We start from the raw sequence: 15,364 nt of genomic DNA on the forward strand, positions 1-15,364 counted from the left end.
AAAAAGATCAAGCAAACATGGCAAATGTTAACAATTACTGAATCAAAGTGGAGGGTATATGGGTGTTTGCTACCCTTTCTACTTTCGTGCTTATGTCTGAAAACTTTCATAATAAAAAGCTGGGCTTCAGTATACTCCATAAGGAAATATATGCAGTGAATCTTAAATAACAATGAAAAAGAATAAGTATACATATACTCATCAATGTGGGGACTCTCAGAAACAATGTGGAGAAAAAGGAACAAGCCACAGTTCCTTATTTTAAAAGTTTAATAACATTTTTATAAATTTCAAAAGCATTTTTATAAATTTAAAAATAGTGCAAGGACAGATACTATATGGTGACACTACAAAACAAGGGGCTGGGAAACACACAAAATTCCAGAGAGGGATCACACATGTGGAGAAGTTGGGGGGGGGGGTGGGCACAGGTGGGCTATGCTGGGTGCTGCAGCAATGTTGGTAATGGTGAGGTTCTCAGTTGCATGATGAGGGGCTTGTTTGATTACTAGGCTTCATAGTTCACATACCTACATATATTTTTATGTATCAAGTATTTCATGTTAGCATTGACCAAAGAATATGTGGCTATTAAAAAAATGTCCCTTGACTTCAGAGCACCTGCATTCTAGTACCTGTTCTTCTGACAACTAATCCTAACAACTAATCCAACTTGATAAAGTGGCCAAAACCTGTCTTCCTTAACTAAATGATGGTGTTGGAACAGATGTTCTTTATGCTGCCTTTGAAGTCTTAAAATTCCTCAATTTTATTTATTAGAAATAGACTCCAGATAAGATACACTGTCACTTCTGCAAGGATGGGTGCTGGCATTGCCAGCTGCTTAAAGACAAATCACACTCAACACAATGTGAGAGGAAAATTTTGTTAGAAAGTTCTCATTTTCCCAAATAAGAAATTAGCAAGTAACACACTGGGTTTGATCCCTCGGTTCAGAAGATCCCTCAAGAAGGGAAAGGCTACCCACTCCAGTATTCTAGGCCGGAGAATTCCATGGATGGAAAAGTCCTTGGGGTCGCAAAGAGTCGGACACAACACTGCCACTTTCACTTCACTTCACTCTGAATGTGTGTACGTGTAGAAAAGCCTAATGCAGATTGAACAGGCCCTGGAGTAAATCTCATGGAATCTGAAGAAGCACCCCTGCACAGTGAAGGCTTCTACTCCATCAGCTCACAGGACTGCTGCACCAACAGAGGCAGTGTCAGCTTGAATACTTGTGATCAGCTGAATTCTCCCAACCCATCAAGACTCCCCTTGGAGATCTGTAAAAGTACTACTGACCTGGTACCAAACTGACTGAGTTCAGTGAGCCCAAACTCTGAACTGACATCTAAAGCAGCTTTCTATTACCCTGATGGCAATGAAGAACCAGAAAAAAAGCGTCTGCCACCATGCAAACCCATCAAAATGTGTAAAATATGACTGGTTTGTAAGTACCACCTGTAAGAAGACCAGGTTAAACTCACTGTCAAGGTAAGAAATGTTATTTAATGGTAGCTCGTTACGCTTCCACATGGCCCAAGCCTGAGTCATGAAATCATCTAGACATGGAGATAAAAATATGATGCGTGTGTGCGAGCTCAGTCACTCAGTCATGTCCAACTCTTTCCAATCCCATGGACTGCAGCCTGCCTGGCTCCTCTGTCCATGGAATTTCCAGGGATGAATATTGGAGTGAGTTAGTGATATTTCTCAGCCTTAAATACTTTGAGAAAAAAGACTTATAGGTCTCTTTGATGTTGAAAAACTCAAAAGCAGCAAGAGATGAAGAAACTTTTGTTTAGATTCCACCTTTTCTTCCTAATCTCTAAATATAAAAGTGCCCAAAGCTCAGATGACTTTCCTGCTGTTTTTAATTTATTTAATTGGAGAATAATTACCTTACAATAATGTGATGGTTTTTGCCATACATCAACATGAATCAGCCATGGGTATACCTGTGTCCCTCCATCCTGAACCCTCCCCACCCTATCCCTCTGGGTTGTCCCAGAGCACCGGCTTTGGGTGCCCTGCTTCATGCGTCGAACTTGCACTGGTTGTCTTTTTTACATATGGCAATATACACGTTTCAGTGGTGTTCTCTCAAATCATCCCACCCTTGCCTTCTCCCGCTGAGTCCAAAAGTCTGTTCTTTACATCTCTGTCTCCTTTGCTGCCATGAATGTAGAATTGTTGGTACTGTCTTTCTAAATTCCATATATATACATTATATACAGTATTGGTCTTTCTCTTTCTGACTTACTTCACTCTGTATAATAGGTTCCAGGTTCATTCACTTCATTAGAACTGACTCAAATGTGTTCCTTTTTATAGCTGAGTAATATTCCATTGCGTATACATGCCACAACTTCTTTATCCATTCATCTGCCGATGGACATCTAGGTTACGTCCATGTCCTGCTATTGTGAACAGTGCTGCGATGAACACTGGGGTACGTGTGCCTCTTTCAGTTCTGGTTTCCTCGGGGTGTATGCCCAGCAGTGGGATTGCCGGTGATATGGCAGTTCTATTCCCAGTTTTTTAAGGAATCTCCACACTGTTCTCCATCATAGCTATTTCAGTTTGCATTCCTACCAACAGTGTAAGAGGGTTCTCTTTTCTCCACATCCTCTCCAGCATTTATTGTTTGTAGACTTTTTGAGGATGGCCACTCTGACTGGTGTAAGAAGATACCTCATTGTGGTTTCGATTTGCATTTCTCTAATAATGAGTGAGGTTAAGCATGGAGATCTCACCCAGCATGGGGTTTAGATACCTTCTCCATGCTCATGACTCCAGATTACATCTCCAGCCTCCCTAACCACCTGAGATTCCAGTGTCATGTATCCAGTCACCTTCCTGACCTCTTACCTGAATGGTTGAACGGGTAGTTGGCATCTCCCATTTAACCTCCAAAACAAAACACCTGGATTTCACTTCCCCTCCCTGTTTTTTTCTATTCCAATAAATGCTGTGGTCCCAAACCCTGGACATTTCTCTGCCCCTCATAACCCACCTAAAATCTGTCAACCAATGTTGTTGGTACTGTCTTCAAAATGTATCCAGAATCTGACTGTTCTTCTACCACTTACCATCACACCAAGTCACCAAAACACTTTTTGCCTATGTAACTGCAAATCTTTGCTTCTACTCTTAGCTGTTTACAATTTACTTTTTCACAGAAGCTAGAGTGATCCTCCTAAAACACAAGTTAGATTAAAGTCCTCCAATGATTTCTTATGTTCCTTGGAGTCACCTAAAATCCCTCTGGAGTCCTACAAGGTCTGACATGATATGAGCCCTCTCCACCACCAATCCTCCCGGCTCACTCTATTGCAGCCAGACCTCCCCTCAATTGCTGAAACATCCCCTGGAGGGCTTTGCAAACACTGTGCTTCCAGCCTAGGACACTTCTCTACCCTGCCTCCCCGGGATGTCCCACAGCTGACTCCCTCACGTCCTCCGATCTCTGCTTAAAAGTCACCAGGGACTTTCCTGACTACTCTCTAAAGCAGCACTTTCACGGTCCCTCTCCATAATTTATGTTTCTTGTAGTATTTACCTTTGGATTCATTACATATGTATTATCTTACTCATATTCCATTAATATAAACTCTTGAGCAGTCTCTGAATATATGAATACTTATAAATTATGTATATATAACTGCTGAATATACTATAAACTTATTAGAAAACATACACAAAGACAACATCTGAACAGGAGACTTTAAATAAAATGCGCAGAAGCTTGAGTGCTTCTTCCTGCATTCCGGTGCATGCCTGCCACATGCCCTGGGCTGTGCACTCCACTGCGGAGGCCACCAGCTTCAGTTCCGCAGCCTGCACTTTCTAGCCTAATTTCTCCCCTAGCTGAAATATTCCCGCTTCCTTCAAAACACTCTTGCAGTTTCCTGTAATTTTTGAAATCAGCATCCTAGGGGCTTTGGAAAGCATTGTGTGACTGTTAAAGGAAGTAGTATGCGTGTTGGCCTCCATCCCACATGAAATATCAGGGGCATACACGCTTTGAATCACCTCCTCTGAATTACCATGAAGGTATAATCTGCACTCAGCTCTGAATGAATCAGGTTCCTTTGCGATAAGGAAATCTCCACATTAAAAATGCAGTTTTCTCCCTGCACTTCCTCCAAGAAATCATTATCATTTACAAGAAAGCTGAGTTATAGTAACACAGTAACCAAAAAAATCAGATTTTTATGTGCCTTATAAAAAATAATACAAGCTTTTAGTCAATAATTACTTAACAGGATAACAAATTAGAGATAGATTATTTGAAGTCATCTTTTCACACTCAAAAAAAGAGCTTCATTGAAACTGTATTGCAAATAAAATACTCACGTGCCCCAATGTACTTTAATGGAACAAGTCTTCTGCATTATGCCAAAGCCCTGCATTTCTTCGGTATCATCAAAGTAGGAATTTAGAAGCCCTAACCCTTCTGGTTCCGTAAATAAGTCAATCTGACTAACTCTGTAATCCTAAAAGAGAAAAAAAGTTACATGAATACAGTATATATCTATAATAGTAATGCCATGTATTAAATTCTACATTAAGCTCATTATTCCTTTTTTTGCTTTCCTGATGGCTCCCGCGGTAAGGTGTCTGCCCGCAATGCAGGAGACCCAGGTTCGATTCCTGGGTCAGGAAAGTCCCCTGGAGAAGGAAATGGCAATCCACTCCAGCACTCTTGCCTGGAGAATCCCATGGATGGAGGAGCCTGATAGGCTACAGTCCATGGGGTCGCAAAGAGTCGGACACAACTGAGCAACTTCACTTCACTTCATTCCTTTTTTTTAATAATTAAAATAAGCTTTAAATACACACATACATTGCACAGATCATCTGCCACTTTATCCCTTTCCTGTTCTCACTCGTGACCTAATATGTGATCTTTTGGGGCATACACATTGCATTAGTCCTGTATCTCAACATTACATTCAAGCAAAGACCACCAGAAATGCATCTCAAGAGTTTTGGAACATTATTTCCCTTGTCTTCACTGAAAAACCTGCCTGGCTTTCCTTGGCAACCTGAGTTTTAGTTCCTTGCTCTCCTGTGACCATCCATATGCAGAGACACTAGTCTATAGAGTGGCTGCTTCCTCAACTGTTGTTTTGTGCCCACGGGCCCCTGCAGTAACACTCCTTGACTATGATGTGGGTTTGGTCTAAGTCATAAAGGCAAAGGTGCACGTTTATGGTGATTTACAAATCTCTGCACTTTGATCACTGTTCCATGCCCTGCATGTCCATGAGACACACTACAAAAGGCCTCTCCTGGCTGAGTGCCTGGGCCCCGATCGAATATTTATTGAACCTCTTCTATGCTGCAGAGCAAGGTGAACTGAGGTACAGAAAAAATGGTAACACTTGGGTCAGTTCAGGGGCAACTCTTTCAAATATTAACAAAAGGAACAAAGTTAATGAGCTGAAAAGGTGACTTCCTTGAATATATGTTGTGACTTTTATGTGTCAAGGAACCATAAACGCAATCTGTTAAAAAAACAATTCATCATGTATTAGGAACCATAAAAATGTTCCTTCTCTTTAACATGACACCATTCTGAAAAACTTATTGCAAGGAAATGAATCATAAAATGTATACATTGTTAAATGCACAAAAACATTCATGAAGCATTATTTAAGACAGGGAAAAAGCTTAAATACCATAGGAAGAAGAAAGGTAAAATAATTGAAAGCACATCATATCAGTGGGATATGATGCTCAGTAAAACCCCAAACCATGTAATACCATGAAAAGCACTAATTGCATGAGGCCTGCTATCATCAGCCAAAACAGGAGGTCTCTGTACCAGCATGCTTCATTTCCCCCAGCCCACCTTCTTGGACCCTAAATCCCCACCCCACCAGATTCTCATATCTCTCACAGTTGCAAATCACTGGGAGATGTTACAAGTGGGGGTTTAACCATCAGCAAGCGATACAAAGAGAGTAAAAAAGAGATTGAGAGTCAGTGTTAAAGGAAAACAACAGGTACTTGTATAATGATCACAATTACAGAAAAAGCAGATTATAATATGGCCAAGAAAGAGTAGAGAATTCAGAAAAATGAAGGAGAGACGCTACATGAGAGATAGGATTTGAATGACATTTTAAAACATTGCTGTATAATGAGTAATAAATAAAAACTGCAGATAAATTATTCCACTATGACATTTCAAAATGGTGTCTGTTACATCTTGCATAAAGTCTATCACATTATGCACTTAAAATTATTAAGAGATAAATCATTTAGAATACCAATCACTCAGAAATGTTGACCCAGGAAATAACATTTTCTTCTGCCAAAAACTGTTAGTCATTCTTACTCATTCTCATTTTGGAACATGTCTTTTTCCCCTGTTGCACTCTGATACCCAAGTCTAATACACAAATGGAGCTTTTTCACTTGGAAGATACCTTTTACATTTTTAAAAGGTAAAGAATCATCAAATTCCAAGAGCCACAAAGAACTGATTCAAGTTCCTCATTAATGAATAAATAACCAAGAAATGTTTACCCAATCCATAAAGTGGCCTTAAATACTCATTTTCTTAAAACCCACATGAAATCCAAGAGTTAATAACTGAATTATCTTTGGATTATTTAGCTTTCAAAATAGTCCTGTAAGCCACTCAAGGTAATAAGAACTCACAGAGCAACCAAAAAGATAAGTAAAAGGAAAATCTGTTCTTACAGAGTTCATCAAAACTAGGTTATTAAATAAAATACATTTGCATATGGAAATGGGGGCCAGGAAAGAGAAATTCATATTTCAGGATTTATTCTGAAAAAAAAAAGACTAATTAGAATGTTTCTTTTCTAATTAACATGCACAAATATTTACAATATAGAAAACCTATCCATAAAACACAAAATATTTTTCCCAATCACTTTTATCACAAAATGAAACTCTCAAAAGAATCACATCCAGCATTCAATAAGTATTTGCTGAATGAATAGATGAAATCCAGTTTGCCTTTATTAAGCTTACTAATTTTACCCACCTGGACCACAAGTCTGATTGAACCAATCACCATGGGCTTAGGCGACACTGCCTCATCCTCATTTCTTTCCAAAATATCTTCTATACCCCAGAGACCAGAGAGTTCCAATTCTCCTTCTTCTAAGGGGATGGAGTGCCCTTCAAAATTTGGTTTCTCATACAAAATCCAACTAAGAATAAAATACAGCAAAACTATTAGCCAGTCTTGGTGAGAGAGATTTTGATTAGTCAAATATTCTGGCCTATAGAGTGTGTGAGTGTGACTGTGAATGTGTACGTGTGTGTGTGTGCGTGTGTGTGTGTGTGAGTGAGACTGTGAACGTGTGTGTGTGACTGTGAACGTGTGTGTGTGTGTGTGTGTGTTAGTTGCTCAGTCATGTCCAACTCTGCAACCCCATCAACTATAGCCCACCTGGCTTCTCTGTCCATGGAATTCTCCAGGCAAGAATATTGGAGTGGGTAGCCATTCCCTTATCCAGGGGATCATCCTGACCCAGGGATCAAACCTGGGTGTCCTATATTGCAGGTGGATTCTTTATCATCTGAGTCACCAGGGAACCCCTTATAAATAATATATTAGGGGCCAATTCTCTCCCCAGTAACTCAGTGGTAACAAATCTCCCTGCCAGTGCAGGAGATACAACAGGAGACGCAAGTTTGATCCCTGGGTCAAAAAGATCCCCTGGAGAAGGCAATGGCAGCCCACTCCATATTTTTGCCTGGAGAATCCCAGTGGACAGAGGAGCCTGGCAGGCTATAGTTCATGGAGTTGCAAAAGAGTAAGACATGACTTAGCAACTAAGACAAAACAACAATCAGGATTTTACAGAACTTTTGACTATCAGTATGAACATTATAAAGCTACTAATTTTTATAGTAGCTCTATAGTATAGTAAGTTTGCCAGTTGGTGGAAACAGTAATGTCAGATAAATGGGCTTTTATTGTAATGTTTTTTCTTCTTATATATGTAAAAAACACTTTTGAGGGTTGTAACTTATATACTAGAGCCATATCAATGGATATACTGATACAAAGGACTACTACATGCATGCTAATGGAAAGCATTTTTCCAGTTTTATTGAGATCTAATTCACATATAACACTGTATTAGTTTTGGCTGTACAACATGGCCATTAGATGTGTGTGTATGTTACAAAATGATCACCACAGTAACTTTATTTAATAAACCCACCACCTCACAGTTAAACAATCTTTTTCCCTGTGATGAGAATTTTTATGATCTATTCTGTAAGCAACTTTCAAATATACTATGTAATACTTATTTAATGACCCAGAAAACACATTTAAAGTATTCTTCTCAGCAACATACAAACACTAAATAAAAACCTCGTGACAATATATGACAGTGGTAGTCTTAAGTGCTCATACTTCTAAGAAAAGAGAGATGCTAAGAAAAGTTGAAGAATCAGTATTTCATGAAAAACAAAATTATAATTTTCAGTTTTCAAATTTAAGAACAAAAGCTAATTGTATTTTCCCAATGAATATGTTAAATATACAGAAAAATATATTAAAATATCTAAAGCCTAAAAGGAAAATGCTGCATATTTAATCAAATGGAGAGACCCAAAGAAAAGCTTACTAATTTTTTAAACCATAAATGCCTACAGCCCTACATCTTCTTTTTAAACAAGTTTATAAATAGGTACAAAGATTCATATTTATGCCAAGTAAGTGATTTCTTTTTTTTTAAACCGCTTTTCTTTATTCAATTTCCTGTGTATTTCCTTGAAGCAGTTAAGCTGGTAAAACAATTTTTTTTCACTAGTTTCTTTACTTAACAAAAACTATCTGCTGTCAAAAAGTTAGAAAATAAATTTTAGGTTAGCCCTTAACTGAACTGTTACTTAAAAAGTTATCCAAGATGTTTTCCCTTATAGAATTTTTAAAATTCCTATCAGCATGCTTAGTGCATGGCCTATCAACATGAGTAGTACAATTCTTAGCAACCTCATGGAAAATTAAAAAATCAAAAGTATATTACAGACTCTGGTGATCATTAGTCCAACCCAACATTATGTGGGAAAAATGAGAAAAAGAAATTTATACTGCTGCATTTTTCTGATTCCTTTAGCATCAACATGCATCATTCCTAGAATCAGAAATGTTAAAAATTGTTTTTCTTAGATACACTTTTAGTATTCACTAAGACTAGCATTGTCTGCCCGTTACATTGTTAAGGGCATAATTTAAAATAAGTACTGAGGACCGAACAGTTAAAAATTAAAAATGTGAAACACACATGCTCCGAGTCAGGAACACAAAGTGCCACTCTTACCATCCTCTAACGACTTTTACTAGTATCACAGGAGAGAGGCTCCAGGTGCTACAATCCTCCACGTCACTGAACACTTCAATACATGCCTCTGAGACGTCGGGCTCGCTGTATATCACCACCTAAGAAAGCGAGAGTGGTATCAAGTGCTGCTGTTGCACTTTGTCAGGTCAAAATGATTCTAGACAAGGAACAGAAAGTAATCTTACTTTTCCAGGTCGGGGATTGATTTTATTCTGGACGCTTCCTCTAAGTGTCTGTAATCAGATGAACAAAAACACAACAAATAATTAAACTTCATGGAAAGTCCTCTTTTCCCCTCACATAATCCTTTAAGTAAGATCATATTTGCCTCACACTTGACAATTTGGGAACATATCTACATATCTACTTTGATCTATACCAAAGTCATTTTAAAACTTGAATCTATTAAAGGTAAGGGCTTTCCCCCACCTCTAACTGATTTTGCCATTTCAGTTTCTCCTCATTTATATGCTTAGGAGATTTTCACCAACCTGGGAACCTCAGGGCCCAAGAGTCAGACCTATGTTTTACACTAGTTCACAGAACCAGAATTCAGCTAAGAGATCATAATTCAAACCATCCCAGTATAATTTCAAATAGAGAGAGAAATTATAATGGATCAATCACTTATCCAGAATGAGCTGAATCAGTTCTGTGTGTTCCTATACATATCTTATCTGAATCTATAAATAGTGTTTTTTCATCACATAACAACTAGTCTAAATAAAATGTTTATGGTATATCTCACACTGCTCACTGCACATGGTTATTTAATCCCTTTTAGAGGAACAAAATATATTTTTATAAACTACAAAACTAATCATTTTCAAGCCCAGCTGGCAAGACCAGTAAAACTAGAAATGTTTAAGATAATAAAAATGTAATTACACTTGTAAAAATATGATAGAACATGGACTACTTTCATTGCTGACCAAGAGGCCCATTCTAAGGACTGCCTGGGATCTGATGGCTCTTGCATGACACCAGGGTGGGCTATGACTGAAAGGCCACAGGAAGGGCCTCAGTAGAGCATTATTACAGATTAAAATGGCATGTGCTTATTTATATGTGCACATTCCAAGAAAATAAGCTAAAGAGAAAGCCTGATATTAAAATAAAATTTCAGACATTAAAAAGAGAATACTTATACAGTCAACAAAGCCCAAGACCTAAAGAAAAACAAACAAAAAAATTTTTTTAATCACAAAAAGGCCTAGAGAAAGTATAAAGTACTCTGTTTCTCTTTTTCACTCCACTTGACTGGATTTTTCAAGAGATTCCATAGTGAAACTGTGTACTCCGTTGTCAGACTCACCGGATTGTTGTCAAATAAGAGAAGTGATCTAAGAATGATTAAGGAGAGAGAATAAGGCTGTCATGAATGAGAAGTGGACCAGTGGCAATTTTGTGCTTGAGACAAACTCTTTAAAATTGCATGATTTCTAAGTGCTATAGGCTGATTCAGTTTTATTTGTTTATAGCAGTGGTTCTCAAAGTGCAATCCAGAAGTCCCTGGAGGGTCCCCAGTGCCCTTGCAGAGTCCATGAGGTCAAAACGATTTTCATAATTAGAAGAGGGTTCTTTGTTTTGCATAGAATGGTGGGGAGGACCTGGAGGGGACTTTTAAGTCCAGGCAATTTTGAGGCATGTAACTTTCCTTCACCTGGCATATAGGATCTTACTTTCTAACCAAGTATCAAACCCACGCCCCATGCCATAGAATCGTGAAATCTTGACCACTGGACCACCAGGGAAATCCTCAGTATTAATTTGTAATATAATAGATTTTCCAATAGGCATAACCCATGTGAACAAAAGCTCTTTGGGATCCTCAATAAGTTTCATTGTATATCTACATCTAGACGTGTGTGTGTGGTTGGGTAGGTGTGTGTGTATGGCATCCTAGGAGTAAAAAATTTGAAATCTTATGAAAAAAGAGATCTGATTTATTACTGAAAGTTCAACTACCCTTTTGAAAGAGGTTCCAGAATTATATTCCATGATAGGCTTGTAGCAAAAAACAATACAACAAATTTAAGTGGGGCAGTGCCCTGTAGAAATGAGGAAGGCGGCAGGATCTTTTCTGCCTGGTTCTCATCTTCACTTGCCAGGTAGCCTGGTTCACAGGGTGGGCAACAGGAATACAGTTGCCACTTCTGTTTCTGGGCTTAGCAGAGCTGAGTTCTAAACTTTATCATCTTCTTCCCTCTTTCAACTTGAGTATCAAGCATCGTAAATGAAAACCACAAATTTATGTCAAAAATTGAGTAAAGAAAACAGCTTATAGCAGTCAGAAAAAAGATGGAGAAATCAAAATCATATTTTGCCATCCTCTCTAATGTATTACAGGAAAGCACCAATGTAAACCAAACTCTTCTCCCCAACAGCTTTGCAAGAAAAAATATTTCCCTAATGAAAACTAATTCCAAATTAAGAGAAAACATTTTCTCAGCCATGTGGGATAAACATGGACTCCTATGTAGGGGAAGAAAGAGCAAATTTCAAAGTGCAAAACAAAGGATTAGGAATAAGATTCTTTGGTGGGGGCAGAGAGGTGGGGGTTCAAGATAAATGAAGCCTTCACAAATCTCCACTAAGTTCCAAGTATAGTGTTGAGCATCTGTGTAAAACAGAACTAGGGAAGAAAAAACACCCTGTCTCTGAATTCTCAAGGTACCTTCTCTATACCTTTCACAATACAACATATAAATTCACAAGTGCCTTAAGATATCTGTAGCATATTTTTCCCTGCTAGAGTATGAATGCCTTGAGAACAGTATCCAAGTACCTTTTCTCTTGAACTTTAACCTCCATTGTACATAGTAGGTTTTCAAATGTGATGAATGAGTTAAGAAATTATTGTATAGGAGCATAACCATTTTTAAACAAATAACATGAACTGCTCATCACCCTGCTTTTCCTCTGATTTTTTTTAACTACCTCAAATAAATGATACTATGTTGCTACTTACTGTTGTATCTGATAAGTTGCTACTTACTGTTGTATCTGATAATGCCATTCCAGAAAAAGAAATGCTTGGGTCAAACCGGCTGGCTTTGAAGAGACCAGTGAAGTCTGTGTCACTGCTTCCATAGCTTGGCAAGTTTGATTTAAGAACACTTTCAGTATGATTAGACGTATCACCGTTGGTCTTCAGTTTTGAAAATTCAGAAAATTTAGTTTCTGGCATGGGATGGTTGCTTTGCAGATCCAGATCCTTTTTGGTTTCCTCTTTTTGCAGGCACTTTTCCATGGGGCTCAGACTTTTCAATCCCGAATGAGATGTATCTGACGAGTTGAAATTGAAGACCTTTAAGTTACTGGCTGGCAGACTTGGTTGTTCTTTCTCTGAACTACAGGGTGGGGCACTCTCAGCCACGGGCTGCAACACGGAAGGTCGAGAAAGAGAACTGCTATGAGCAGTACCGAAAGATGTGGTCATGGTATTGACTGATGTTACAGAGGGAGAAAAGATTTTGTCTTGTGGTAGAGAAGATAGCAAGCTTGAGAAAAGTGCACTTTTTTCTAGCCTCGATCTCTTGACTCCACCGTTTTGGACATCCTTGTTCTCTTTGTCATTGACTTCTGGAGCTGCCAGGGGCTCATCTTTCCCGTTAGTATGAGTCTGCAAGGACTTGAAGAGGACACTCTGTTCAGTGGATGAACGTTTGGGCCTCAATTTGGATTTGGTGTCAAGATTCTGCATCAAATGTAAAGCTGGTGACATTTCCAACTGGCCTTCCTTTTTCTTCCCCAAACCAAAGGTAAACACGTTGGGATCAAACACCTTTTCTAAATTGTCCTCGTGAATAGGCGGCATGGCAAAGTGAGGGGCGGGGGAGTTTGGCAGCCTGGCCTTCTTTTTCTTCTGGGGCATACACACAGTGCTGTCCATCTTTTTTATAATCTCAGTGAATTTCTCCATGTCAGAAGAAGAATCGAATACACTATCATCACTACCAGCAGAGATGTTCAAAAGACTGGCAGGACTGCCCTGGCCATTCACAACACTCTGACTAGGTCTTTGAGGGGTTTCTAAATGACTTCTGTTGTCAGGGAAGCTGGTGGCGGTGGATTCAGCCTTCAGGGGTTTTCCATTGTCCTCACTTTGAGCCTGGACAGGCAGAGTTGCTTCTGATTCGGGCAGCATGACTTGTGCGCCAGATTTTACTACATGTTCCTCTTTGCAGTGAATGTGTTTGGGTGATGTGCCCTTATTGCCCTGTACTTCCTCTTTCTGGGGAGCACCACTTGCAACGGAAACCACTTGGAGTTCATTATTGTGACAGCTTGGCAATGGTGCTTCTCTAACTTCAGAGCTATCTGTGATGATCCGGGAGCAGCCCCCCTCTGTGTTCTCCACAGGGAGCACGAAGGACCTGACCTGGACTAGGACCTTGGATGGACACTCATCTCCCACAGCTTGCAGGCTGTGCTCTGGGGACAAAGGAGGGCTTGTCTCCCCTCCTCCTTCTCTTCCTTCTGCAAGTTTGGAGGGAGGCATTGTCTCATTATTCTGATGAGATACAGGCAGAGTACATCCATTATGGCTTTCTGACACTCTGAGATCAGTGCACACAGAACTGCTTACAGGAGCTTGAGCACATGTGTCTTTGGTATCATCTGCAGGGATGGGGGCAGCCAGCGACAGAGAAGGCCCATTAGATGACTCAGCTGGGGGCTGTGAGTCAGGAAATCCAGGCTGCGGCTTTGCTATGGCTGTTGGAGGTGGATCTTTGGTATCAAGAATGGCGGGGGTGTTTTCTGCTGTATTAGTCATCTTTTCAAGTTCAAGTCTTTTGCTGTTAGCAGCCTTGGAGTCACTCTCTCTTAAGAGCTCCTGGTCCTTAAGGGGAGTCAGGGCAGCAACCACTGGTTCGGAAGGGCAGCCAGCATCTGTTTGCACATCTACCTTATCACCATGGGGAAGCTGAGAAACAGGGGTCTCCTCTTCAGGAAGCGTCCCTTTGGCTTCTGCAGATGATGGCTTCCCCGGCACACTGTTCTGGTGGCTATTTGGCACCACCTTCTTTTCAGGCTGCTCCATTTCCTTGGCTTTTTTGGCTAAATTCAGCTTTGCCCTCTCGACAAATGTTTTATTAGAGGCAGGAGTGTTCTTCAAACCTCGAATGTCAGTGTGTCTCGGGCTGCTGTTTGCCCGCTTGTTTTCAAATAAGGAGATTTTGGTGGCAGTGTTTCCTTTGTGAACCGGCTGGCTAAATGGATTATGCTCATTTCCCAAACTGTCAAGATTCTTAGGATTTTTAAGATTTAGTTCCACGTGTTTGGGCCTGGCAGGGCTGCAAGAATAAAACAGTATCAAGATAAGTTTATTAACCTAGGTTTTAAAGCAAACACCGCAATTTACTACAAAACTGAAAAGCCAACATCTGATAGGTAACATTTTTTATGAAATTATTTTTAAACCATCCTAGATATACTGTCAATTATCTTTAATGGATGTTTCACTTTCTTATGAGGGATGAGAAAATTATACAGCTAAGAGACTCTACAGGTGACAGGTTAACAAGTTTATCATAAGTACAGTGCTTGGCACTAGAGTTGACCCAAAGAACATTGGAACAAATTTGAATATTTCATGCACTCCCATACTTTAAATATGTAAATGACTTTCCCCAGAACCAACTGTACTACTTATCATAACTTTTTAATTTATATTATCTCAAAGAGCTGGATTATAAAAAAAATTTATTATTTACCTCTTTGAACAGTTTATTCCCATCATCCTTCCTCCATAAAATTTTTCTGATTACATAAAGTGTGTTCACTATAGACCATTTGCAAAATATAAAGACAAAAAATCATTCATAATCCTAACTACTCAAACAATATCCCTGTCAACATTCTAGTACCCTTCCTGTCTTTTTTGTATGCATAGGGAAATCTTTTCAACAAAATTGAGATTAGTCTGTTCATAGAGCTTGGCACCTTACCTTGAATTTAACATTTTTCAAGTTACTAAAAATTTATTTGAAAAGTCTTCATAATGTCTG

The 15,364-nt window shown here is 39.2% G+C and overlaps 1 protein-coding gene across 1 annotated transcript in view; it reads right to left on the bottom strand.

Annotated features, from left to right (window-relative positions):
* Positions 1–15,364, bottom strand: part of CRYBG1 (crystallin beta-gamma domain containing 1) — a 226,359-nt gene that overhangs the window by 32,667 nt on the left and 178,328 nt on the right. The window contains exons 4-8 of the mRNA XM_069598234.1: positions 12,349–14,650; positions 9,536–9,583; positions 9,330–9,448; positions 7,031–7,199; positions 4,363–4,502 (exon numbers count right to left, since the gene is read on the bottom strand). Coding sequence (XP_069454335.1) covers positions 4,363–4,502; positions 7,031–7,199; positions 9,330–9,448; positions 9,536–9,583; positions 12,349–14,650 — 2,778 coding nt within the window. The remainder of the gene's footprint in view (positions 1–4,362; positions 4,503–7,030; positions 7,200–9,329; positions 9,449–9,535; positions 9,584–12,348; positions 14,651–15,364) is intronic.

The sequence above is a fragment of the Ovis canadensis genome, chromosome 8 (genome assembly GCF_042477335.2).
Source record: "Ovis canadensis isolate MfBH-ARS-UI-01 breed Bighorn chromosome 8, ARS-UI_OviCan_v2, whole genome shotgun sequence".
In the NCBI taxonomy this organism is placed as follows: Eukaryota; Metazoa; Chordata; class Mammalia; order Artiodactyla; family Bovidae; genus Ovis; species Ovis canadensis.